General features: G+C 47.2%; 1 protein-coding gene across 1 annotated transcript in view; it reads left to right on the top strand.

Moving 5' to 3' along the window:
• TMEFF2 (transmembrane protein with EGF like and two follistatin like domains 2) overlaps window positions 1–27634 on the top strand; it is a 162144-nt gene that overhangs the window by 117418 nt on the left and 17092 nt on the right. Inside the window, exons 6-7 of the mRNA XM_068137974.1 lie at window positions 1365–1513; window positions 3856–3915. Of these exons, the coding sequence (XP_067994075.1) occupies window positions 1365–1513; window positions 3856–3915 (209 nt within the window). The remainder of the gene's footprint in view (window positions 1–1364; window positions 1514–3855; window positions 3916–27634) is intronic.

Genomic DNA, 27634 nt, shown 5'->3' with positions numbered 1-27634 from the left:
TTCATTGTGTGAAATTAAAGGGAATGAAATAAAGCTTATAAAAAAAGTGGAAATCATCAGAGATGATCATAATGACCTGGAAGAACAGACATTAGAAAGGGAGCCTTGCTTAATGATTGTTTACGGTAAGAACCCAAATTGTAATCAATTAACACATGGGCCCATTACTTGAAAGCTGAGATGGGCCTGTGGGTCAGCATTCAGGAGTTTGTCCTTTCTCAGGGGAGCTGCAGCCTATCAGTTGATGTCTTGGAAGTGCTCCTTCCTCACAGATGCTTTCAAAGCTGCTTTTCTGACTGCAGAAGGCATAGTTAAGCCTTACACGTGTATTTTATGTATCCTCTTGGGTACAGTTTCATCCTGTGACCTCCTAGGAGACCTCATTGACCTTCTCACAGCTTTGGGAGCCTGAGGAAAGCTTGGTCAGCCTTTATATTGCCAAGATTTCTTCAACACTATGCTTAGGAACATGGAAATAGATTTATTGATATAATGATAATCAGAAGTCGTAGCCAGGATGATGAAATGGTCAGATGATCAAAGCACTTAAAATTAGAAGCCTACTGAAATGCCTCAGAGACCAAGAAGCTGCAGGATGCATGCTGCCAGTACTGTGTGGGTAAGGGGAAGCTGAGGGGCAGCCCCAGGGCCAGTACAGCTAGCAGCCAAAGGAGATGAGGCCCCTTCCAAGTTTGTGAAAGAGCAAGAAGATGACCAGGCAGAGCTTGGACATGGCCAGGTTGCAGGCTGGGTGTGAGAGGGAAGCACCAGCACTGGGAGCTAGCTGGGAACAGGATCGGATTTCCAAGCATGACAAGTGTTGGGGTGAGGCTTTGTTTGGGGTAAAGGATTCCTATGTTCTGCAGGATTCTCCTCCCAATGTATGGGCTGGGGTACAAGCAGGGATGTCACAGTTTGGGTCTGTTTGTTGAACAGGAAACAGTCCTCAGTATCAGCCCAGGCTAGGGGTGATGAGGCTGAGAGTAGCCCTGCAGAGAACACTTGAGGGTGTTGGTGGATGAGAAGCTGGACACGAGCCAGCAATGGGCACTTGCAGCCCAGAAGGCCAGTGGCTGCCTGGGCTCACCAGAGGTCAGAAGTGGTGATGGTGTGGCAGAGTTTTCCATGTTTAATACTTATCTTTCATTTTGCTTGTTTTTCTTCCCTGTGTCTCTTTTCTCTCCCCATAGTTCATTTCCATCCAGAAGTACAAATGACCTCTTGACAGAACTTCCACTCTGTTGATTTGCATTGTGCAGTCAGGAAAACAGAACCACTTCTATTTGTGAGATGAACGTATGATGTCACCAAACCAGTTCCTCATGTTAGCCTCTTCTTTTTCCCTCTTTCCCTTATCTTTCCAGGTGCGTGTGCAACATTGACTGTTCTCAAACCAACTTCAATCCTCTCTGTGCTTCCGATGGGAAATCTTATGATAATGCATGTCAAATCAAAGAGGCATCATGCCAGAAACAGGAGAAAATTGAAGTCATGTCTTTGGGTCGATGTCAAGGTAACTCTCATAGCAAAACTCATTTCAAAGAGTGTTTTCAATTTTTGTTCAGGGGGAAATAAAAAAAGAAAGATCTGGGGCTGGCTTCTTACTTGGCACTTTTCACACTTCCATTAGGCTCTTGCAGTTGCTACTATAGAGCACAGGCTGTGGTGTAGATGCCAGGAGAGGTGTGAGGAATAGTCTGTGTAACCCTGCCCACACCAGCATGGCACTGATCAGCCCTGCACTGCTTCCAAAATCAGGCATCTGTGTTTTGTCCAGAGGATCTCACCCACAGCTCTGCCCTCCAGGTTCAGAGCAGGCAGCAGAAGACTCCCTCAGATACATTTTGCCACCCAGGATGGATGCTTTTTGTTCCCTTAACTGTGGCAGCTTGAAACATGTTGGCCAAAAACATGCTCCCAAATACAGTCCTGGAGCTGGCTTCTCTGGCTTCTCCTGGACCTGTTCTGGGTCCATGAGATGCCAAAGGTGACTGAAATTTTGCCATGAGCAGCTCCCAGCTCCAGACTCTGTGTTTCTCCACTCCATGAGTGCCATATTCTCTGTGCCCAGCCCATGGCCTACTAAAGACCTCTGCTCTGAGGCCAGGCTGAGGGAGTTGGGGTTGTTCATCCTGGAGAATAGGAGGCTCCAGGAAGACCTTATTGTGGCCTCTAAGTGCTTAAAGGGGTCGATAAGAAAACTCAGGCCAGAGTTTTGAGTAGGGCCTGTTGTGGTGGGACAAGGGATGATTGATTGAAACTCTAAGAGGGAGATTTAGGCTAAGTAGAAGGAAGAATTCCTTTTACAGTGAGGGTGGTGAGACACTGGCCCATGTTGCCCAGGGAGATTGTAGATGCCCCATCCCTGAAACCATTTCAGGTGAGCTTGTTTGGGGCTCTGAGCAGCCTGCTCTAGTTGAAGATCTTATCCACTGAAGTGTTTAAGACCAGGCTGGATGAGGCTTTGAGCAACCTGGTCTGGTAGAAGATGTCCCTGCCCATGGCAGAGGAGTTGGAACTTTAAGGTCCCTTCTAACTCAAGCCATTCTATGATTCTATGTCCCTGTTCACTGCAGGGGGTTAATGGATGTAAACTACAGCACAAGAAGTTCCACCTCAACATGAGGAAGAGCTTTACTGTAAGGGTCACAGAGCACTGGAACAGACTCCCCAGAGAGGTTGTGGAGTCTCCTTTCCACTTTCAAGACCCATCTGGATGCATTCCTGTGCAATCTGCACTAGATTCTATGGTCCTTCTCTGGAGAGGGGTTGGACTGAAAGATCTCCAGAGGTCCCTTCCAACCCTAACCATTCTATGATGCTTAATCACCTATAACCCTTGAGCTGACTTTTAAAACTCTACTTTCTTCCAAAATAAAAATGAAGACAATTTGCCTTTAAATAGCTCCTGTAAATAAAGTGTCTGCTGAGACTCAGGCCCTTAATAGCATTTTCCCCTCTAGCTTCTGGCCTATAAATCCTCAGCCCCTCTGCTTACAAGGCCATCCTGTACAGATGTATTCAACACTCTCTGGTTTAGTCCCCTCTCTTTAAAGTCAAACACCCCCCCCCACCCCGTTCCCCCCCCCAGCAGTTCATTTCAGAGTACATATTAAACCTCCCCAATTACTTCAAATAGAGCAGAAATGACAACTCCTGCTTCATACTGATATATTTATCCCAACTGCAATCTGTTAGCACATATTGTTGGGGGGGGGGGAAGAAAAAAAAGTGTTTCCTTAATGGAAGATATTTCATGTTTCATTCCAAAAAACAAAGAAAAGGGGAAAAAAAGCTGGATCCTGCTGTTTACACCTGGCAGGCTTCAGGGAGCCTTGCAGCCTGCAGCAATGCTGGTCATGCCAGCAAAGCTCTGGCTGCCTGGGCATGGTCTGGATCATAGAACCATAGAATAGTCAGGGTTGGAAGGGACCTCAAGGATCATCTTATTCCAACCCCCTCTGTCATGGGCAGGGACACCCTCAACTAGATCAGGTTGTTCAGAGCCACATCCAGCCTGGCCTTAAAAACTTCCAGGGATGGGATTTCTACCACCTCCATAGGCAACCTGTTCCAATGTCTCAGCACCCTCATGATGAAGAACTTCTTCCTGACATCCAATCTGAATCTACCCACTTCTAATTTTGCCTCATTCCCCCTTAGTCCTGTCACTACCTGACACCCTAAAATGTCCCTCACCAGCTTTCCTGTAGGCCCCCTTAAGATACTGGAAGGCCACAATAAGGTCTCCTCAAAGCTTTCTCCTCTCCAGACTGGCTAGCCCCAACTCTCTCAGTCTGTCAAAGATCAAGTACAGGTTCCCCATGCAACTCACCATCATTTCTTTCCACACAGATAATACCACAACAACTACAAAATCTGAAGATGGGCATTACGCAAGAACAGATTATGCAGGTATGGTTCCTCTTGTGTCAGAATCACAGTTTGCAGGAGCTGCTGCTCTCTTTGCTCCTCCTTTTCCTGAGTGAGGTGTCCTCATCTTCTAGCATGGTATTCTTGAGTTACCTTAAGAAAACTCTGTCTTTGTGTTACCCTTTCCTTTGCTACAAACTTCTTAATAGATGGGTTTCTTCCCCTTTTTTGTCAGTGTATCCTGGCCATACAACACCTGCCCTGACAGTGGCAGTCAGTGTTGAACCCTGTTGGCCAGAAGTAGCAGGCAGTATTGAAAAATGACTGAATGATGCCAGGTTTTGTCACAATATGCAGGACAAAGAAAGTGAAAACCCAGCTGTGCTATCTTGAAAATGTTGCCATAAGAGATAATATTGCCTGTTGGTGTTTAACTATGAAGTTAATAAGGTTCTTACATAATTTTTTTAAATGATAAATGGGTTTAATTTATTTAGAAGCTACAATAATACAGAGTGGCTGAATATGGCCTTGAGGGGCCATGTAAACATGAGTGAGGCTCGGGAGGTGTTTTTTATCCCCTTTTGCTTGGGAGGATTGGTTTAGGAATGGAATGTGTGTAAGTGCAGGAGAATGTTCACAGCTCCTACTGAGAATTTAAGCCCTTGCAAAGGTATTGTGAAAATAGATCAGGTGCTACATTCCTTGCTGAAGTTGGTGATGTGTCTGTGGTTTGGTTTGGAAGGGAGAGGAGGTGCAGACTGATGGCTTTACCTGAGCGTGCTTCATGGCTTAGGTGAAATCCAGCTGATAGTTTTACAGGTCTTAACGTTTCTTACAAGGAAAGTCCTTTAACAGTAGTTCCTTCAGCTGGCCATCTCATCTGGTGACCCTTTGGGCATGATGTGCCTTTGTCAGTAGGGTACCCAGCCCTGGAAATGATTGCTCTGTTCCCACTTAAAAATAGTGCTGGATGATTAAAACAGAGCTATGAATAAATGATGTCTTGGTGAGACGGAGGAGTGCTAGGTGTTGGGGATGGCTGCAGCACGATGCAGAGAGGGCAGAAATTTCTATGGAAACTCAGCACAGAGAGGGCAGAAATTTCTATGGAAACTCAGTGCTGGCATTACTTTCCCAAAGATCAAAGATCGGCCGTGGTCCAGGTGGTTCTTACCAGCAAGCAGCCCTTCCATGGCTGAAGGGAGAGTCATACAAAGAGAGAAAAGTCTTCAGTTTCTTTCTTCTAAACCTTTGATTCCACCCAGCTTTTTTCTCGGAGGCAGCAGTCAGTTTTCTTACGAGTCTTGGAAGGGCTGGGGTTATATTTGTAACAGGCAGGAGATATGGCCAAGTGGACCAAAATGATTTAAGTTAGAAATAAGGGCAGATATTATTGTTGTGTTAAATCCTTTATCTTCCTTGCTGCAGAACCAAGGAGAGCACTGGTATCCCCAAGTGAAGATGCTGGCCTGCAACCCTCTTGAATGTTGTGCAGCCTGTCCTATTCTGTCTGATGGTCTAGGTTTAGGGTGGCAGTGACCCATGTCACCTAGAGGGGGAGATAGCACATTTACAAGAGAAGCAATTGAATCATAACAAGAAGAGAGGAAAGGCAGGTGGAGGTTTAGGGAGGAGGATAAGATTACGGCGATGACAAGAGAAAGGCAAGTCATGGGTCATGGAGCACTAGGCACACAGAAGGCACCTTCAGCTCAAGTAGGCAGGGGGAAGAGAACAGCTCTTGCATAGGAGAGAGATGATATTTCAGCCCACGCTTGAGAGGAGAGATGGTGGGTAGAAGAAAATTGATTGCAGCAAAACATTTTCAGGGGTTGGGAGTCAAGCAGGGAACAGAAGAGGAAGCTGGGTTGCCTGGTGGGGAGGAGGGCAGAGCTGCAGCAGAGTGGGTCTGTGGTGGAGATGGTTTTCAAGTGCCTAGAGGTCAGAAGGAGTATAGGAATAGGTGGTCAGTTGAGAGGTGATGGGTTACCTGTGGGAGGAGACAGGGCACCTCATTCCCCTAAAGCTGTGGGAGGGATGGATACATCCTGAATCAGCAGCAAGGTCCAGCAGGTATCTATTGGGTGGAGAAAGGCACCATCACGTCACCTTAGCAAGCAGCTTCTTGAGGCCTCTGCTGTGGTTCAGACCCCAGTGAGCTTCTGGAGGGCAGCAACTGTATCCTTTGGGTGAGCCTCATCAGGTACCATCTAATGATGTAACCTGAATCACAGTCACTTGCAGCAGCTGATGCCTTCTTTTTGTGAACCTTTTTGTTCTTGCTTAAACTTTCCATTTTCATGTGTGATGACAGCGCTTAGGGTGAAAGCTGCAAGTTCACACAGAGCCAGCCATGTGCTTCCAGTGTCCCCAAAAGTTTGTGATATAACCCTGCCAGGACACCTTAGGGGAAAGGGTCTGCTGTCTCAAAAAGCTCTAACAGCTCCAGCCTTTCAGAAGTAGCTGATGAAAAGGGAGCCAGCAGTATAAAATTGAGACTTGGTGAGCATTTGGGCATCAGTATTTGTTAGGCAGGAAGCTCCAGGCTGTCCTTGTGTTCTTTCAAGTGCAGAAACGTGGTGATAGCTATTAGAGGAATGTGGTATGTGCTCCTTTACTCCCCACCTTCATATATTCTCAGATCCCTGTGCCTTTCCAGAGAACACCTTTGTTCTGTACCATTGCACAGCAACAAAAATCACCTGCTGCATGCTTTTAGACATTGGTTCATGCAGACTGACTCTGCCAGGGGAGAAACCAGCAGTGGCCATAACTGGTGGTGTCAATTCTGTTAATGCAGCAGTGCCGAGCACTCTTTGCAGTGCCAAGGGGTGGGGGTTCTACTTCAAACACCCCCATGTGCTCAACCTGGGGGGCCCAGGAAGGCAGCAGCTTTGTGAGCAGCTACAAGGCCCAACAACCAGTAGATGTTTTTCAGATTGAATTGCACAAACCCTCTGTTCAATCGGCATGTTTCGCTCCCTCTTGTTCTCTCAAGCCCCCTGATACTTGCAAATAGCACACAAATCTTTCTGTTTGCAAACCCAAGAGCCTTGGTTCCTTTGAAGCATAAATCTTTGCAGTAAGTTTGTACTGCCTTGGCTTTTTAAGGGCTCTTACACACAGGCAAAGATTTACTCTGGTACTGTAAACACTAAGACTAATGTCAGAGACACCCAGGACACGGTGTCCCCTTTGTTAGCAAAGCAAACATGGGGAGAATGACCCTTTGGTGATCCTTCTCTGAGGGTGTCCAGCTCCCTGGGTTCACCAGCCCACTCTTGCCATGGCTATGTGTACAGCATGTGTCACCACAACATCTCTACAAACAGCTGTTGGTGTCTCTGTGCAGTTCTGGCTTCTTGATTTTCTGAAACCTCAAAGCATTTATTAGACTTGGGAGAATTTTCTGTCTTTTCAACAAATGGATGACTGGTGTTGGGCAAGTTTGTCAAGTAAAATTATGGTTTAGTGAGGAAATTAGTCATAGAATCATAGAATGCTAGGGGTTGGAAGGGACCTCCAGAGATCATGGAGTCCAACCCCCTGCAAAGCAGGATCACCCAGGGCAGGCCACACAGGAACACATTCAGGCAGGTTTTGCAGGTCTTTAGAGAAGGAGACTCCACAACCTCTCTGGGCAGCCTGCTCCAGGGCTCCAGCCCCCTCACAGTAAAAATGTTTCTCTTCATATTGAGGTGGAAATTCCTGTGGTTGAGTTTATCTGCCTTGCCCTTAGTCCTATCACTGGGCATCACTGAAAGGAGCCTAGTGCCATCCTCTTGACACCCACCCCTCAGTTATTTATAGACATTGATAAGGTCCCCTCTCAGCCTTCTCTTCTCTCTCTGTCTTTCTCATAAGTCTTTCATCGTCAATAGATTTCCATCAAATCCCATAGAAATAAACACTATCTCCCAGTTTCCATGGAAAAGCATCTTTCAACATTTTCAGTGGCCTGTGTGGTCTGGAATGTAGTGCCTGAGCTGAAAGTCCTGTGATTGATGCTTTCTTGAATTTCCCCCTCATATGTGTGAAGAAGTTGGCTGTTTCTATGCCATTTTAGCACTCAGAGTGTAGGCAATCAAGGAGTTTTCATCTTGTTTATTCATTAGCCTGTTTATTTTTATTCTCCAATATTTATATTCCCTTCTTAAGATCTGGATATTAGCAATTATCCCCCTAACTGATTCTCTCCTTTCTCATTATCAAATTACAGAGGTTTTTTTTCTCAAGCCATTTGGAGCACTATCAAGAGTAAGTCGGTGTGGATGAGCCATATTTCAGTGTTATAAATTCATGAAAATTGTCAGCAAAGACACTGACAAATCTGATAGACCTATTCAATAATACAATCTTTCAGATCAGACAGAGCTCCCTATATGAGCATTGATTAGATCAAACCTCAGCAGCCAAACACCAGCAGTGCCATGAAGCTGATGGAAAGGGGAAAAAGGCATTTTCAGCCCAAATAATCTGCTTTGGTGAAAAATATACATCTGCAAATGGTTAGTTTGGGCCATACTGTTGGATTCAGAGAAGGACACAAAAATGATCGAGGAGCCTGGAGCACCTGTGCTATGAGGACCGGCTGAGGTAACTGAGGTTGTTCAGCCTGCAGAACAGAAGGTGCTGGGGAGATCTAATTGCAGCCTTTCAGTACCTGAAGGGGGCTGCAAGAAGGCTGCAGAAGGACTGTTTACAAAGGCCTGCAGGGACAGGATGAGGGGCAATGGTTTGAAATTAGACAAAAGCATGTTTAGATTAGATGTTAGGAACAAGTTCTGTGCCATGAGGGTAGTGGTACACTGGAACAGGTTGCCCATGGAGATAATTGAGGCCCTATCCCTGGAGATACTCAAGGTCAGGCTCTACAGGGCTCTGAGCAGCCTGATTTAGTGGAGGATGTGGTGACTGTAGGGGGGTTGGACTAGGTTATCTTTGGAGGTCCCTTCTAACCAAAGCCATTCTATGACTCTGATTCCTTGATAGTGGTAAACTGAAGTCTTGGCTAGTCCAGGACCACTCTTGCTGTTGCTGTTCCTGTGCCTGGAAAATGCCAAGTGCAAAATGCTGTGTAACTGCTCATGCTCTGTTCCTTGCTCTTCCTGCTGGTTTCCCATGCAATTTCAAATCTAGGTGACAGTCTTGGATCTCTATCAGGCTGCTTCCTGTCATCAGAGCCTTCAGGGCATTACAGGAGGTGCTTGGGCATCACGCAGATGGCTGTGTTGCCCAAGAAAACTGAGTGGTTCACCAAAAATGGCAAAATCCATCCTTTTCCCTTGGCTGGGCCAGGGCTGTGGGATGAAGGTCCTGAGAGCCATCACAGGTTCCCACTCCAAGGATGAAGGAGAGTCTTGGACTGTTCACAGAATCCCAGTGTGGTGGGGGTTGGAAGGGATCTCTGGAGATATCTAGTCCACCAACCATGCTAAAGTAGGGTCACCCACAGCAGGTTGCCCAGGATCACAATTTCCAGGTGAGTTTGGAGTATCTCCAGGGAAGGAGACTCCATAACCGCTCTGGGCAGCCTGCTCCAGACCTCCAGCACCTGCACAGCAAAGAAGTGCTTCCTTACCTTCATGCAGAACTCCAGTGCTCCAGTTCATGTCCATTGCCTATCACTGGGCACCACTGCATAGAGCCTGGCCCCTTCTCTTGCCTCTCTGCTTTTTAGATATTGATCAGCATTGATAACATCCTCTCCTCTTGAAAGAGTCTCTTCAAAAGTCCCAAGACACTTGAACTCCAAAATAAAGGTGGTAATATTTGTGTCTGAGAAAACTATCCTAGAAGTTGACAAAAACCTATGACTGTATCATGAGCCCCTGATGCCTTTGAACAGAGAACAAGCCATGCCTGTCCTGGGGAGAACTGGCAGGAGCACACCAGCACGTGAGAAGCACTGGATTTCTTCAGAGGCTCCACACAGAGCCTGCCAAACTCAGTCACAGCCATCTTCATTGTCTGTACCATGCCCAGAGAGCAGCCAGGAATCAGAACAGCAGCACTGGGTTTCTATAGGGAGGGACTTCTTTATTTGTTAACCTCTCAGGAGTCAAACAGAATAACTTTGGGCTAGATTGGATGAAAGGAGATGGCCTGAAGTTGCACCAGGGGAGGTTTAGGTTGAGTATTAGGGAAAGATACTGAAGAGTGGTTAAGCACTGGAACAGGCTGGCCAGAGAGGCACTTTGGGCATGATACAGCAGGCACAGTGGTGTTGGGTTGATGGCTGGACTTGCTGATCTTAGAGGTCATTTCCAACCTTAGTGATGATTCCTTTACCCAATTATAACATTTTCAAAGCAGATTAAGTTTTGAATGTAAACCACTTGATGTTGTCCTTTAGAGTTAAATTTTGTGTCTACTACATTAGCCATTTCCTAAACAGGTGCAGGATAATAAAGCCCCAGAGGTCAGCTATGGAATATAAACTACCCTGCAGTTTTGCTCTGCCTTTGTGAACCAGCCACTCCTTTCTTCTGAATGTAATTAGCCAGTGAGATACAGAGCTGAGCACCACACAACCATCACAGCTCCAGAGAAGCCATTTCTCATCTGCAGCTTTGTAAAGCCACTGGGAAGTTGCAGTCCTGCATATACAGATGGGCCTGGCTTCCTCCAGGCCAGAGGCTGTCACAAATACATTTTTTTTAGGAAGCACTCCTGCTTTTCATAGAGTGGTTTGGGCTGGACATCCAAAGGACATCTAGTCCAACCCCTCTGCCATCAGCAGGGACATCCTCCACTAGATCAGTTTGCTCAGAGCCATATTGAGCCTCTCCAGGGATTGGGGCCTCAACTACCTCCCTGAGCAATCTGTTGCAGTATTCCACCACCCTTCTGGTGCAGAACTTACTCTTAACATCCAATCTGAATTTCCTCTAATTTCAAACCAGTGGTGGGCACTGCAGAATAGGCTACCAAAACCTCCTTCTCTGCAGACTTTCAAAACACAGCTGGACAGTGTGATCCTGGGCAACGTGCTATAGGTGACCCTGCTTTAGCAGGGGAGGTTGGACTAGATGATCCCAAGAGGTGCCATCCTACTCCCACCATTCTGTGTTTCTCTTCTACAAAACATCCCCCAATGTATCTTGGCTCCATCTTACTGAATCCTTCATCATTTTGGTGGAGCAGGAGACAGGCATGCTGTTGTAAAGGTCACATAATAGCCTTCACAAAGAAGTCCAGTGCCTGGAAGGAACCTGCAGCCATGTTTAGTTTGGGGAAGAGGAGGCTGAGGGGAGACCTAATCACCCTCTACGACTACCTGAAAGGACAATAGAGGTAGGTGCTGGTCTCTTTTTCACAGGGAAGTAGTGATAGAACAGGAGAAAACAGCCTCAAGCTGCACCAAGGGGAGGTTTAGGCTAGAGATTAGGAAAAATAATTCACTTCAGGAGTGGTCAGGCATTGGAACGAGCTGCCCAGGGAGGTGGTGGAGTCATCATCCCTGGAGGTGTTCAAAGGTCATTTGGATGTGATGCTTAGCAACGTGGTTTAGTGGTAAACTTGGTAAAGTAGGGTTAACAGTTGGACCTGATGATCTCAAGGGCCTTTTCCAACCTGAATGATTCTATGATTCTAAGATTCATGTGATCTATCAGCAGTTCCTCCTAACAGTCTTCTCCTGAGGAGCAAAATGAAGAAAGGCTTAGGGAGATTTCAAAGAACAAGCAATGGGGAAAGGGAAATATTGGCCATTTCATCTGCCAGTCCCAAGAGGACACCTCACTTTTTCTGGGAGTCCTCCTTTAACTTTGAATCATGTATGCTAAGCTTGGGAGAAGGTGCTTTGGGGGTTTTTAGGATTTCTGGTCTTTTGTGTGTGTGGTTTTATAATGAGAGAAATTGTGCCTGCTTGTTACTTATGATTTCCAGGTGTTATGCTTATGGAGTCTGTAACTGTTAGCATTAAAACTTAAATTAGGTCTCAGGTGAACTGCCAGACATCTCTTTACCTAACTGATGGAGCTCAAAAGAAAAAAAGAAAAAGGCTTTTCCATTTTTGTCTTTAAACCTTAGCTCCTTGTTTAGTCATTAGTGAGTGTGCATCACAAGTTGCAGAATTCATTTGTGCTTTCTTCCTGTAATAAACAAGTCCAGTAATACTCAGTTATTTGATTTGCCTAGAAGCTCAGCAGCCTAAAAATGCAGTTTGTCCATGATAAGAATGTGACCTGTTGTAGATAAATGAGAAAAGGACCAACAACCTCAAAAAACACAAAACCAGAGCAGGCTGGTTTACTGTTGCCAGCATCCCTGAAGCATCCTGGCAATGAGCTGAAGTGTAAAGCTCTGTTAAGATTTGGGGTCAGGGTGGACTTTGTAATGCAAGTTTATCTTTCCACCTTGAGTTTTCTCTTCCCCAAGTCTTCCCCAAGGAGTAAGCTGGGGAAATTAATCCTGTTGTCTGGATTTGGGGAGAAATTTCACTCGCTCTGAGTTCCACCCTTGATTAGCTCAAGAGTCACAGAATCACAGAACCACAGGATGGTAGGGGTTGGAAGGGACCTGCAGAGATCATGGAGTCCAACTGCCCTGCCAGAACAGGATCACCTAGGGCAGGCCACACAGGAACATGTCCAGGTGAGTTTTACATGTCTCCAGAAAAAGAGACTCCACAGCCTGTCTGTGCAGCCTGCTCCAGGGCTCTGTTACCCTCACAGGGAAGAAGTTTTTCCTCATGTTCACTTGGAACCTCCTCTGCTCCAGCTTGCACCCATTGCCCCTTGTCCTGTCATTGGACATCCCTGAGCAGAGCCTGGCTCTGTCCTCCTGACACTGCCCTTCACATCTTTACAAACATGAATGAGGTCACTCCTCAGGCTCCTCTTCTCCAAGCTAAAGAGCCCCAGCTCCCACAGCCTTTCCTCACAAGGGAGATGTCCCACTGCCTTCAGCATCTTTGTGGCTCTGCACTGAACTCTTTCAAGCAGTTCCCTGATTGAACTGAAGGGCCCAGACCTGGACACAATATTCCAGGTGTGGCCTCACCAGGGCAGAGTAGAGGGGGAGGAAAACCACTCTGGACCTACTAACCACACTCCTTCTAATTGACCCCAGGATGCCATTGACCTTCTTGGCCACAAGGGCACACTGCTGGCTCATAGTCATCTTTCTATCCATCAGGACCCCAGGTCCTATTCCCCAGAACTGCTCATCCTTGATAGATGCTGTTGAACATGGTGCACAGCAGCTGCTTGCCATCCATGACACCAGTTTGAATGAGCTAATGGATGTTAAGGAGTACCACAGTACCAGTGCCAGGCAGCTTTGGGTTACTTCCTGTAAATCTGCCGTTAGGAATTGCAGAGCCTTCCTAAGGACTGGAGAGTTAAAAGTTCTAATGAGATGCAAGAATATCTGTTTTCAGAAAACATCAACATTTAAATCTTTGTGTTTGATCTAGTCTGAAATAAGTATTAAAAAAATAATAATAAAAAATCCTGAAATATTCATGAAACTGAATTCCTTCAGAATTTTGTTCCTTGGGATGTTTTGGTATTCTTTCTGAACTGTGAGATATCAAAAATAGCATGAGATGAAAGCATGAGAGTTGTGATAAATAAGTTGTATGTTAAGGGAAGTTGCTCCTTAGAAGTTCCTGAAACGTCATCTGTTCCAGAAGGAGCATCCTCATGTCAAATTAGAGTACAAGCACAAGATAATTTGATCATTTAGACACCTGAAATGGCAACTTCAGCCCAAAGAGAACAAACATTTTTCACCTAGACTCAGGGAGTCTCAGGCAGTGCCTGTGGCAAACTGAAAAGAAATATGCTGGGGGAAGAAAAGAAGGAGCTGGTGTCTTTATTGTGATGGACCTTCAGAATTAGGCTGTGTGGAGACATGCAGCAATTTTTGCCTGGTTTAATAGATGTGAGTAAAGGCAGACAAATATCTTGCAACATCAGTCTGGTTTTGCTGATGAATCCACTTCTTTTCATGGCATACAGCTGCTGAAAACCCTCATCTTGTGCTGATCATTGGTGCTTTTTGTATTTCTTAACACCCAGTGTATGAGACCCTTAAACCACTAGTGGCAGGAGTTTGTTCCTTAGGAAAGAGGGAAATGGTTTATAGGAAGTAGGAAATGCTGGAGGAGATGCCATTTGAGGCTTACATCTGTACCACCCAGCATGAAGGAACGCTTTTAATCTCTCAGGTTTGAAAAGCAGCTTTTACCTGCTTAGCAAGGTGGCTTTTGACACACTTGGGCTGTCATTTTACCACATACCCACGAGCACTAAGCTAGTGCTTTCCTTCCTGGAAATAGAGCAGCTGTAAACCAAATGTGCTCTTCCAGAAGCAGTGGCAGCATGTTTCCGAATGTGCTCAGCCCCCAGTTGAAATGCACTGCTGCTATCCCCAGCCTTACCCATTTTAGGCAGCCTTACATAATGGCAAAATATTTTTCAGCAGAGAAAAAAAAAGAAAGGGGGGGGATTTCAAATCCCTCCCAGTGGTTTTTAATCTCCCTCTTTTATTGTGTCTGAGGTTTAAAGCTGTGTCAGCTGTCCATCACAAACACCTCCCTCTCTAGGGTATTTCATTTACAATTTCATTTAATAATGGAAGTGTCCCTCAATCTAGCTAGGATGGGAGAGGATTAAAGCAAACAGGCTGTTCTAAACTCAAGTGGCAGAAGTCTGGCCTGTCTCTCTGCTCTACAAATGAAGTAGCCATGGAAGGGCTCGTTATTAGTCTATAATATCAAACCTGATAAACTCTTAGTGTTTGGGCAGGCATGATGTGTGCTAAACATTTCCCTCTGCAGATTGCCTCAACAAGAACCAGGACTGGTTTTAGACACATCTGGCACTGATGATTTTTTTTTCCATCCTGCATTTCAGTGATTTAAAGGGCCTTGGCTGGGCAGAAGGCTGTCAGCTGTTTGGTTTAAAACACGGTTGTAAGAGTGACTAAGATTTAAAGAGGCAGGAGGTAAAATTCTGGCCCTCGCTGAAGCTAGTGGGAGAACAGCCACTGAGTGTAATGGCTTGGTGATTTCTCTCCACAGCTTTTTCATCCATTTTTATTCTTAGTAAATTTCCCATTTCCCATTTCCATTCAGCTTCTCCCACTTTGAATATTAGCTCTAGGAGGGAGAGCTGAGATAAAATACCACAGCCTTTCCTTGCATAAATGCCATCCATACAGCTCACTTCTGTGAGGCCATAATGAAGGGTGTGGGCGTAGGAAAACAGTAAATGCAGGTATTCAGCTATTAAAAAAAAAAGTTCCTAATGGACTTTTCTGTCTGTGCTTCAAAATGGGCTCAGTGACCAGTGATGAATCTCAGGACCTCTGTGTTGTAGAGAAGCTATCCTGCTCTTGATGGAAAGAAATAGCAGAGCGAGCTCTGCACTCTCTTTCTGCCCCATCACACCAAAGAACATCAACAAGTAGAGGCAGGGGGAGCTAGGGGCTCTGATGAGAAGAGTTTGATAGGAGATGGACATGGCAAGCAACCAGAGCCCATCTGCATTCAGCATATTTCAGCAGGCAGAGTTGGAGCTGTATCACAAAGAAGTCACTTCAAGGACAATGTGCTACTGGAAGGGTTTGCAGTTATAGTATCTTTAGATTGGAAGGCACCTTTAAAGGCCATCTGGTCCAAACTCCCTGCAGTGAGCAGAGACTTGAACCAGATGAGGCTGCTTAGAGACCCACTTAATCTGACCAAGAACGTTTCCATGGATGGGGCTTCAAGTCATCAGACAAGGAGAGGTTATAGCTCCATAATGGGCTGCCCAAAGAGGTGGTGGAGTCTCCATCTCTGAAGTGGTTCAGAAACAACCCGGACACCATCCTGTGCAACCTGCTCTGGCTGACCCTGTGTTAGCAGGGGGTTTGGACTCGATGATCTCCAGAGGTCCCTTCCATCCCCTATAATTCTGTGATTCTGTGACTCTCTGGGTCTGTAATGATGTCTTTAGAGGGACATGTGCTCTGGAGGGCTCTCTTTCAGCTCCTGAGGCTACTGATAGGCACAAAGCATGGTCTGGACCACTGGATAGTCTCCTCTCCACGTCTCACAGACAAGCTACTGCTGATAGACCTTTGGCATTGGAGCATTAGACAAAAGGTTAATTGTAGGGTAGGATTGGACCCTTTTGTTGCAAACCCAAGAGCATGAAAAGGTTCTGGCTTTGTCCTGCCATTGCAGTTTCATGACAGATGGCAAAGAAAGTCTGTCTTTGGTGAATTAAGGAAGAGAGTCTAGCAAGGGCTAGATGCAGTGGCATTTTGTATTGTTTCACCATGTTCTCCACTTAAAATTTGGAATAGTAAAGGAAATTGTCCCAGCTTCAGGCATGGGACAAGAAACAAAGAACTCTGGTTATCAAGCAGGAATTTCTGATATACAGTCTGCTAAAAAATGATCCTTGGAGCAGCTACGGAAGATTCTAACATTAGAACTGGGCAGATCCAGAAAGCAAAGTCGTAGATGGTGCAGAGCCATAAGCAGCACAGCTTTACAGTGCAGGACTCAGGGGAGACAGGTGAGCAAAAACAGAGGCAAAAAGGGCAGGATTCATCGCTCAGCTTTGCTCTGCATGGAGAAGTGATCACAGTTTTCCAACACACCAATAAAATGTATTTACTTTTCTGAATAGCCCCTAAAAAAGGCAGTGAAAAGCACAGCTGAAACCATGCTTTTAGCCAACAACAGATAGATCTCTTGAGTAGTCACAGGCCGTACAGGGTCATGTTCTGGCTACTAAAATAACCAAGATATCCACAAGGGGTTTGCCAGGCACATGATTCAGGAAGCACTCAGAAATACCATGTAGAGGAGAGAAGTATTTTTGTTTCAGTCTCCTATTTTCTTCCACACACTTCCCCCAAATCCTGCAGCAATCTCTCCAGTTTCCTGGATGAATTCTCGCAGGCAGCATGTTTTTACAGGCACAGATGCTACCTTGGACTAAATGGAAAGAAAAAGGAGGAAAGAGCCTCACAGGTGTCACATTCCAGCTTGGCAGCACTGCACCAACACACACACCCCACACACCCCAAACAAAAGGAAGGACAGAAGGGCTGGGTTTAGTAATCAGATCTGAATATCAAATCAGTGCAAAACTAGAGCTGTAAAGCCGTCAGGTTGTCAAAATGAAATTGTCTCCTATGAAGAAAGGCTGAGGGATGAGGGACTTGGAACTTTTTAGCCAGGGGAAGACTGAGGGAGGTATCTTCTCAATGCTTATGAAATACTTAAAGGGTGGATGTCAGGAGGATGGGGCCAGTCTTTTGTCAGTGGTGCCCAGTGACAGGGCAAGAGGAAAAGGGCACAAATTGGAACATAGGAAGTTCCATCTAAACACAAGGAGCACTGAACCAGCCTGCCCAGAGAGGTTGTGGAGTCTCTCAATCTTGGGTGTCATTCAAAACCCACCTGGGTGCTGCCCTGTGCAACCTGTTCTATTTGAATCTGCTCTGGCAGGGGGGTTGGACTCAATGATCTCCAGAGGTCCCTTCCAAGGCCTATCACTCTGTGATTCTGTCATTCTGTGAAAAGGACTGAAGAAATTACTTGGGGCCAAAATTACATCCCTGACATACTTGTCTGCCACTCTGTCATGTGCCTGGGTGACCTTTCCATCTCCATACCTTCCATCAAACTTCTCTGGCCATCCTGCCATTCAGCCTTGCTTTCAGTTGTTACTTTTGGAGCTTGTAGTGTGCAACACAAAAGTAAATCCTCGTAATGTCATTCTGGAAGGCTTAAAGACAAGTTGGAGAGCTTTTCAGCTACTGCTTCTTGCCATCCATTGATCTCCACGGAAGGCAATCCATTCAGCCTTGGAGTTCATATTGGCAATTAGGGTATGCTTTTCTTCACAGCAGTTGCTCCAAGTGAAGCTCCTGGTTTGTTTCATTGATCATATGCTTGATCTTTCTGCCAATTAAAGCCACTCACATAGCTGGAGAGACAGAGCCAGGATTGATGGGAAGTGCAGCTTCGTGTTGCATGAGGTGTGTGTGTGCTCATCCAAATGATCAGGCAGACACAGGTGATAAGCGCTTGCCTCTCCATGCAAACATGGAGACAGGCTTTGTTAATCTATAGATAAAGTAATTAAAAGGAAATTTCATCAGTGGAATCCTTTAGCCTGGAAAAGAGCAGACTGAGGAGAAATTATCAATGCTGATGAGTATCTATAGGGTGGAGGTCATAAGGATAGGGTTGGACACTTTCAGTGGTTCCAGGTGATAGGACAAGAGGCAACAGATACACATGAGAACACAGGGGGGTACACTTGAACTTAAGGAGAAAATTCTTTGCTGTGAGGGTGCTGGAGCCCTGGAACAGGCTGCCCAGAGAGGTTGTAGAGTCTCCTTCTCTAGAGAGATTCCAAACCCACCTGGACATTGTGATCCTGGGTAAACTGCCTTAGCAGGGTTGTTAGACTAGACGATCCCCAGAGGACCTTTGGAACTCCTACCATTCTGTTTGATTAAAAACTGGAAGATACACTAGTTTAAATTCCTGACAGACACCTGCACTGGTGCCAGAGAGGGAGTAACTGCAGGACACGAGGACTGCCTATGTGAATTGGAGACCTTAGAAATGTACAGAATCACAGAACGGTGGGGGCTGGGAGAGGATCTGATCTGAGGAGCATCTAGTCCAAGCTCCCTGCTGAAGCAGGGTCATGCAAAGCAGGCTGCACAGGAACTCAAGTGTGCAGGTGGGATGGGAGAGGAAGAACCTGTATTTGACATTGGTATTCCCAGAGATAGGTTGGAAATAGTAAATTAAATGCTCAGATGTGCTCCCTGTGACACACTGGGCTCAGTCATGCATGGACCATGAGTTAGCCTGGTAGCAACTGCAAATCCACAGTTCAGGGCACTACAACACCCTGTTTTACCAGTCTGATAGAACAAATCTGCACCCAAATGGTTATTCATAGCTCTTAGTCTGGTATTTTCCTCCATCAAAAAGGATGCATACTTTATCCATTGTGTTTATGGCAGTTGCAGCCCTGGTGTGAGCCATGTTTCCTGCCAGCCACACAGAGTCCCACCAGGCACAGAGATTCCTCCTATTTCTCCTATTCCATCATCCTCATTGAGGAAGAGGTACATCCTAGGTGGGTAGAGCTGCTCTCGCAAGCCAAATCCTTTTGTTCTGTGTGGGCATTGAAGGCTCAGCCCTCCCCAAGCCCTCTTCCCACCCAGCTGTGGCTGGAAGACAGGAGACATCGTTACTCATGTGACTGTCCCCTGGGGCAGTGCCAGCAAAACGATTTTGCTCCCTCCACACATCAATATTCCTGACACCCATCCTAAAACTTAGGTCATGCATATCCATCTGCTCTTCAAGAAGTGTCAGAAGGGTACAAATATCCTTTACTATTTTTAGGGCCCTATCAAAAGTATTTATCAGCTTTCTGGCACCTCATCCCATTTGTCATATTTGATGCTATCTGCCACTTGGCAGGGAAGAAGAATAGAGTCCTTTGGAAATGCAGTAGCAGATGGGTGAAACTCCATAAGCTAAGGCCACAGTGTGCTGGTGACTCCCAGGGGTTGTTGTGGCTGTTGTTACAGTCAGGAAGCACCTGCCACAGTCCCCAGGCAGCAGATGGAGCAGGGGCTCAAGGGAGCAGCTCATGCTCACCTCATCGTTCACCCACTCACAGGGTAGTGGTGATGTGGAGAAGATCTGCTTGGCCATGGAGCAGGGCTGAGCTATGGGAGGGGAAGACAGATGATGTCTGGTGACTCCACCATCCACTCTACATGCCATCTGTGCTCCCACATTGCCAGGTGATGCCAAAAGATCCCTTCCTTCAGTACATACCCTTAGCTGGTCAGCCTGGCCCAAATGTGTACAAGGACAGGGTTCAATCTCTGTGTGATTGATCACTCACCCTACTCTTGCTAGGAGGTACAGAAAAGGTGCTGAGGTTCTTATTTTTCCATACACATGTTGCCAACAGGAAGCTCTTCCAGCTCCTCTGTGGTACACAGCTCAAGGCTCCTCGTTGCGTGGCTCTTTAGTGTGCAGGTAACGTGTTCATCCGCCTCATGCCACAGAACTGGTCTGTTTTCCTGGCACTGTTGGGCTTTAGAAAGCAATGCATGCAGGTTGAAACTTTGCCCACATACCATCTGCTTCAGCCTTTTCTTCCTTTGACGAAAGAGCTGAATCTATCATGTCCATTTGGCTTTCCTGGCGTTGCAGAAGGTTGTGGGTTTGTGTTGGGTTTGCACTTTTAGAGCTCCCCAGCAGCTCCTGCAACAAGCTCCTGCTCTTGTTTTCTAGTGAAAGATCAGTGACAAAAATCAATACCATCTTCATAGCTATAATGAATGTGACCTGCAGCCTTTTATAGGATGACCACAAGCTTCCATCATACGTCTGGAGGCCTATTTGCAAATATTGATTTGTGTTGCAGATTATCTTTAGCCATTTCATATCCAATCTTAAGGTCTTGCGGTGCTGCTCCTTGCCCTCAGTTTGATATCAAAGGCACAGCTCCAATTTAAAAGCCCTGCGCATAGACACTGTTGATAGCTGAGGTTGCCATGTTAGGAAAATGAGGTGTTTCAGGGTATTTTAAGCTTCTTAAAGAGGATGGTTCTCAGAAAGCACCAACTGAGGGAAAGCACTGCTTTGGAATCGCAGCAGATTCTGTTTACTCGAAGCAGGGGAAAAAAAAGTGGAACCTTCATATGCAAATGTATGGCATTTGGAAATGTCATCTGGCTGCATCCACATAGAAATGAGCCTCTCTCTCCCAGGGCTGCACTAGCAAGGCTGCTTTGATAGAGGAATTGCACAGTAATACACAGAGCAGGAACTGCAGGACACCACACTGGGTCAGGCTCAGGGAATGTTGTCCCTTAATCACTACTTAAAGAAGCTGAGCAGCATTGCTGGGCAGCTGCATATTAAACTGGGAATACTGGTTGTCAAGGGTCAGGGCTGGCTGCCAGATGAGTGCCAGAGGCTCTATATGAACCCCTCTGACTTCCCAAAGGTAAGGGAAAGGGAATAAGGGAGAGAGACTGATGGGGTGGGAAAGAGACTACATCAGATGGGATGGAAAGAAGAACAATCCTATGAAACAAAGAGACACAAACCAGCCTAAAACCAAACCCCTGACAGCAATGATGTCACTGTCACCACTGATGCTGTGGGTAGGCACTGGGGAAGTCCCAGAGTACATTCAGCAGCAGACAGAAACCAGATTCAGGAGCTGGATTTGAGAACACTCAAAGGGGAGTCATCATCCCTGGAGGTGTTCAGATATGCAACACAGTATCACTTAGGTTGGAAAGGACCTCGAGGATCATCGAGTCCAACCTATCAACACAGACCCCATGACTAGACCATGGCACCAAGTGCCACGTCCAATCTCCCCTTGAATGCCTCCAGGGTCAATGACTCCACCACCTCCCTGGGCAGCACATTCCAATGACGAACGACTCGCTCGGTGAAGAACTTCCTCCTCACCTCGAGTCTAAACCTCCCCTGGCGCAGCTTGAGACTGTGTCCCCTTGTTCTGGTGCTGGTTGCCTGGGAGAAGAGGCCAACCCCTTCCTGGCTACATCCACCTTTCAGGTAGTTGTAGAGGGCAATGAGGTCACCCTTGAGCCTCCTCTTCTCCAGGCTAAACAATCCCAGCTCCCTCAGCCTCTCCTCATAGGGCTTGTGTTCAAGGCCTCTCACCAGCCTTGTTGCCCTTCTCTGGACACGCTCAAGTGTTTCGATGTCCTTCTTAAACTGAGGGGCCCAGAACTGGACACAGTACTCAAGGTGTGGCCTAACCAATGCAGAGTACAGGGGCACTATGACCTCCCTGCTCCTGCTGGCCACACTATTCCTAATGCAGGCCAGGATGCTATTGGCCCTCCTGGCCACCTGGGCACACTGCTGGCTCATATTCAGGTGGCTGTCGATCAGCACACCCAGGTCCCTCTCTGTTTGGGAGCTCTCCAGCCACTCCGACCCCAGCCTGTAGCTCTGCATGGGATTGCCGGAGCCAAAGTGCAGCACCCAGCACTTGGACTTGTTGAATGCCATCCCATTGGACTCTGCCCATCTGACCAGTCGGTCGAGGTCCCTCTGCAGAGCCTTTCTACCCTCTAACTGACTAACATCTGCCCCTAACTTGGTGTCATCTGCAAACTTGCTGATGACTGACTCTACCCCTTCATCCAGATCATCGATGAATATGTTGAAGAGGACAGGGCCCAGCACTGATCCCTGGGGGACACCACTACTGACTGGCCACCAGCTGGATGTGGCACCGTTCACCACCACTCTCTGGGCCCGGCCCTCCAGCCAGTTCCTAACCCAGCACAGAGTGTAAAGGTCCAATCCACAGGCTGACAGCTTAGCCAGCAGTTTGCTGTGGGGGACGGTGTCAAAGGCCTTGCTGAAGTCCAGGTAGACCACATCCACAGGCCTCCCCACATCCACCAGACGGGTCACCTGATCATAGAAAGAGATCAGGTTGGAGAGGCAGGATCTGCCCTTCCTAAATCCATGTTGGCTGGACCTGAGCCCTTGGCCATCCTTCAGGTGCGCAGTTATTGCCGCCAGGATAATCTGTTCCATCACTTTCCCTGGCACTGAGGTCAGGCTGACCGGCCTGTAGTTTCCAGGTTCCTCCATCCGACCCGACACGTGACATGGGACATGGTTTGGTGGGCATGGTGGGGTTGTGTTGAGTGTTGGACATTTCCAACCTTAGTGATTCTGGGAGTTTGTAATGGCTGGTTTCTGAAGGAGTAGGAAGCTGGTCCCACAGGGCTGGTGGCATCTCTCTGAGACAGGGGAATCTGAGTGAAGGGAATGTCAGCAGCATGCTGAAAACAAAGAGTAGCTGGGTTAGCATAAAGAGGGGTTGAGTCTGTTCTGGGAATGGGGTTAAGGCAGATTAATTCAATCCTGGTATGAAGGAAGGGAGGGCTCCTTTGCCTGCGGCTTTGATAAACCCAGAACACAGCCCCACATCATTAGATCACAGTCATGCAAGGGCTTCAGTGGTGATCGTAAAGAGCTCTGTCTGTACAGTTTATTCACCAGGTATTGAAAGAACTTCACAGAATCACAGAATGGTAGGGGTTGGAAGGGACCTCTGGAGATACCCTGCCAAAGCAGGATCACCCAGGGCAGGTCACGCAGGGATGCGTCCAGGCAGGTCTTGAAAGTCTTCATAGAGGGAGACTCCACAAAGTCTCTGGGCAGCCTGTTCCCAGGCTCTGTCACCCTCACTGTAAAGAAGTGTCTCCTTGTGTGGAGGTGTTGCTGACAGCTAATGGAGAGACTGGATGTTCATATCCAATCTACAAGGATGGGAAGGAGGCAGGTGTCCTTCCTGTGCAGTGATCAGCTGCTCCATGAAGGTGCTGAAGGAAGAGGTCCGTGCATCATCTCTTGATGACCTCAGATCAAATGTGGAGTTGCTCATGCAGCATGTTTGACACAGCAGTGACCACTGCTGTTGGCGACAGCCTCCATAGGGCTAAGTGGATGAAATGTGTCGGTGAGGAAGCAGAGGAGGTCAGACAAGGTGAGACAACAGCCTGCATCAGCTCCCTGAATGAAATGATCACTCCAGGGAGGAGTTGTGTCTAATGTGAGCACCTGAGCACTGAGAAAATGCTGGTTTGAAGCAACAAATTTGCCCGCATGGCCTGGTTTTGTCTTTCAGCTTGGCTCTTCAGACATGCAGGCAATGGCTGCTAGTGTCTGTTTGTATTCCTGAGCTATTTTCAGCTTCTATTGCACCTTGTATTGCAGTATCTCCATGGTAGTACCTATCTGTGTGTAGGAGCCTCAGCTGCTATACAGTCTCTAGGGTAAGGTGTCTACTCCTCACCACTGAGTATGGCTGGACTATGACCACTGAAAGAACGGAGGAAAGGTTGTGTTTGGCATAGGGAAAACAAAGGATCTTAGCATGTGCAGGAAAGTGATGAGCAAGTTGCCAGATTTCAAGATGTCTTCACAAACACAGAAGATTCATAGAGACCTTAAAGCATCTAGTTCCAACACCCCTGCCAAGGCCAGGGACACCTTCCACTAGCCCAGCTTGTTCAAGGCCTCATCCAACCTAGCCTTGAACACCTCAAGGGAGAGGACATCCACCACCTCCCTGGGCAACCTGTTCCAGTGTCTCACCAGTTTTAACACATATAGCATAGCCCAGATCTGTCTGCTGACACGCTGGAAGCATTTTGTTTCCCATTTGACCATCTGGAGGTTATTAGCATCTTCATTCATTGGTTTCTATTATTAATGGTGGCAGCAGGCTGAGTAATTCTGACACATTGCTGTAGTATTTTTTTTCCCAGGATGCTGGGACATCTTGCCATCATCTCCAGTATAAAACCCACTAGATTATTTCTAAAAAGGAAAGTGGATATTATCTTATTCCAGAGAGCTCAGTTGCATAGAGACAGTTAAAATTAATAAAATACTGCATTGAGGAAGCCTATTCTGTGCCTAAGAAAATAAGAGGATGTAATTCCATTCACAAACTTCCATTTCTTTCTTTTTCCCTCTTGGTAAAGTAGCTAATATGGGCAGGGCTGTGCTGCCATTCAGCCAGACCTGGTCAGGCTGGAGAGCTGGGCAAAAGGGAACCTCATGAAGCACAACAAGGCCAAATGTAGGGTCCTGCATCTGGGGAGGAACAAACCCCTGTACATGTTGAGAGGCTGACCAGCTGGGAAACAGCTTCATAGAGAAGGACCTGGAAGTGCTGGTGGACAACAGGTTCACCAGGAGTCAGCAGTGTGATAGAATAGTATAGAATAAACCAGGCTGGAAGAGACCTTCAAGATCATCGCGTCCAACCCATTGACCAATCCAACCCACCCAAACAGCTAACCCATGGCACCAAGCACCCCATCAAGTCTCCTTCTGAACACCTTCAATGACGGCGACTCCACCACCTCCTTGGGCAGCCCATTCCAATGGTCAGTCACTCTCTCTGTATAGAACTTCTTCCTAATATCCAACCTGAACCTCCCCTGGCGCAGCCTGAGACTGTGTCCTCTTGTTCTGGTACTGGCTGCCTAGGAGAAGAGACCAACAGCTGCCTGTCTACAACCTCCCTTCAGGTAGTTGTAGAGAGCAATAAGGTCTCCTCTGAGCCTCTTCTCCAGGCTAAGCAACCCCAGCTCCCTCAGTCTCTCCTCACAGGGCTTGTGCGCCAATCCCTTCACCAACTTTGTTGCCCTTCTCTGGACACGCGCCAGCAAGTCAACATCCTTCCTAAACTGAGGGGCCCAGAACTGGACACAGTACTCGAGGTGTGGCCTAACCAGTGCAGTGTACAGGGGCAGAATGACCTCCCTGCTCCTGCTGGCCACACTGTTCCTGATGCAGGCCAGGATGCCATTGGCCTTCTTGGCTGCCTGGGCACACTGCAGGCTCATGTTCAGCCTACCATCAACCAGCACCCCCAGGTCCCTCTCTACGTGGCTGCTATCCAGTCACTCTGACCCCAGCCTGTAGCTCTGCATGGGGTTGTTGTGGCCAATGTGCAGAACCCGGCACTTGGATGTGTTCAATCTCATGCTGTTGGACTCTGCCCATCTGTCCAGCCTGCCAAGGTCCCTCTGCAGAGCCTCTCCACCCTCCAGCAGATCAACTCCTGCCCCCAGCTTGGTGTCGTCCGCAAATTTACTGATGATTGACTCAATGCCCTCATCCAGATCATCAATGAAGATGTTGAAGAGCACAGGGCCCAGCACTGATCCCTGGGGGACACCACTGGTGTCTTGCCGCCAGCTGGATGTGGCACCATTCACCACCACTCTCTAGGCTCGGCCCTCCAGCCAGTTCCTAACCCAACGCAGTGTGGCCAAAAAAGGCAATGGTCTCCTGGGGTGCATTAAGAACAGTGTGACCAGCAGGTCAAGGGAGTTTCTCCTCCCCCTCTACAGAGATGCTGGAGAAGAGCAGCCTGAGAGGGAATCTGATCAATGCTCAGCAAGAGAATAAGGGCAGGAGGAAAGAGGTTTGGGATAGATTCTGTTCAGTGGTGTCAAGTGACAGGACAAGGTGCAACAGGCACAAACTGGAACCCAGGCGGTTCCATCTCAAGATGAGGGACAACTTCTTTGGTGTGATGGTGCCGTGAAGCAGGCTGCCCAGAGAAGCTGTGGAGTCTCATTCTCTGGACAGATTCCAAACCCACCTGGACATTGTGGTCCAGGGCAAGCTGCTCTAGGTGTACTTGTGTTAGTGGGGGGCTTGGACTTAGATGATCTCCAGAGGTCCCTTCCAACTCCTACTATTCTGTGACTCTGTGAGTGTCCTTCATGTCCTCTCTTCATGTTCCTTATGCAGAAAGCCTAAATCAGAGCTTGTGCTTGGAGTGGCTGCAGGATGAATCTAGGGTAGAGCTGCTGCATAGTGGTGCCAGACATTTTCAGCTGACATTTGGTGTCTCACTTTCCAGTAGCTCTCAGGGAGAGTGGGCTGAGGAGCTCCCTCCTGAGTGCCTGCAAGCACTTCCTGCTGAATCCAACACCCACCCAAACAGGGATTTCTGCTGCTCTATTCTACTCTAGTGAGACTCCACCTGCAGTGCTGTGTGAAGCTCTGGAGCTTTCAGCACAAGTAGGACATGGACCTGTTGGAGCAGTTCCAGAGGAGGTCATAAAAATGATCCAAGGGCTGGAGCACCTCTGCTGTGAGGCCAGGCCTGGACAAGAGAAAGCTCCAGGGTGACCTTCTGATGGCCTTTCAGAAAGGGACATATTTCCTAGCAGGGTCTGTTGTGACAGGACAAGGGGTGATGTTTTTTTTTAACTGAAAGAGAGAGCTTTAGACTACATACAAGGAAGATTTTTTTTTTTTTACGCTGAAGTGGTGAGACTCTGGCCCAGGTTACCCAGCGAGGTGGTATGTGTCTCATCCATGGATCCATTCAGGTGATCTTGTTTGAGGCTCTGAGTAACCTGCTCTAGTTGAAGTTGTCCCTGCTGACTGCAGGGGGGGTGGATTGGGTGACCTCTGGAGGTCTCTTCCAACCCAAACCATTCTATGACTGATTTTCAGGCAAGTTCCTTCCACACGTTTTCTTCATTGTACGGAGACAATCTCCATGTGTAAGATCAAGAGTAAGGTTTTAAGAGAAGGGAACATAGTGTCAAGATCACTGATAGATCAACTCTGGGCACCAACATGGTTGCTGGCAGCTTTGTCAAGGACAGGATATCCACAGCTGTTGAGAAAAAGACTCGGGAGAAATCGCTTTTCTCTCAGCTGGGTCAGAGCTGGGATCTATCTTCATGATACTTCATTACAAGTAAGCAGGAAGCCTGCTTAAGGACTTGCTCTGGGGCCTTAGTTCCTGTTAGATACTATTAGGGAGGAAAAAAAGTACCAAAACACCTATTAAATTCTGCACTTCCAGAGGGAGCAACACCATTACCACCCCATTCCTCCTGAGATTGCAGATGGACCTTTGAACTGTTCCTCCAAACACTCCTGGGCTAAGGAAGCTGCCTTGTACCCCAAAAGACTCTCTGAGCACTGCAGATGAGTAGCATAAACTGTTCCTAGACTCATCCACAGAATTCAGATTCCCACTCGTAGTCAATCACTCAGGCTCTACCACAAACCACAAGACTTCCTCTGCTTCTGCTCCATAGGCTGGTAGTCTCTGGACCTTTATTTTGATTTCAAATTTTGATTTCAAACAGGAACTGTGTACCAAGTCTCTATCCTGCAGAGCAGAAGAGAAATGCTGAGTTCCCAATG

This window comes from Melanerpes formicivorus, unplaced genomic scaffold (genome assembly GCF_026170545.1).
Source record: "Melanerpes formicivorus ecotype bairdi unplaced genomic scaffold, bMelFor1.0.p_v2 SCAF_5, whole genome shotgun sequence".
Classification (NCBI taxonomy): Eukaryota; Metazoa; Chordata; class Aves; order Piciformes; family Picidae; genus Melanerpes; species Melanerpes formicivorus.
The sequence above is the reverse complement of the archived record's forward strand: the minus strand, read 5'-3'. Positions and strand labels throughout refer to the sequence as shown.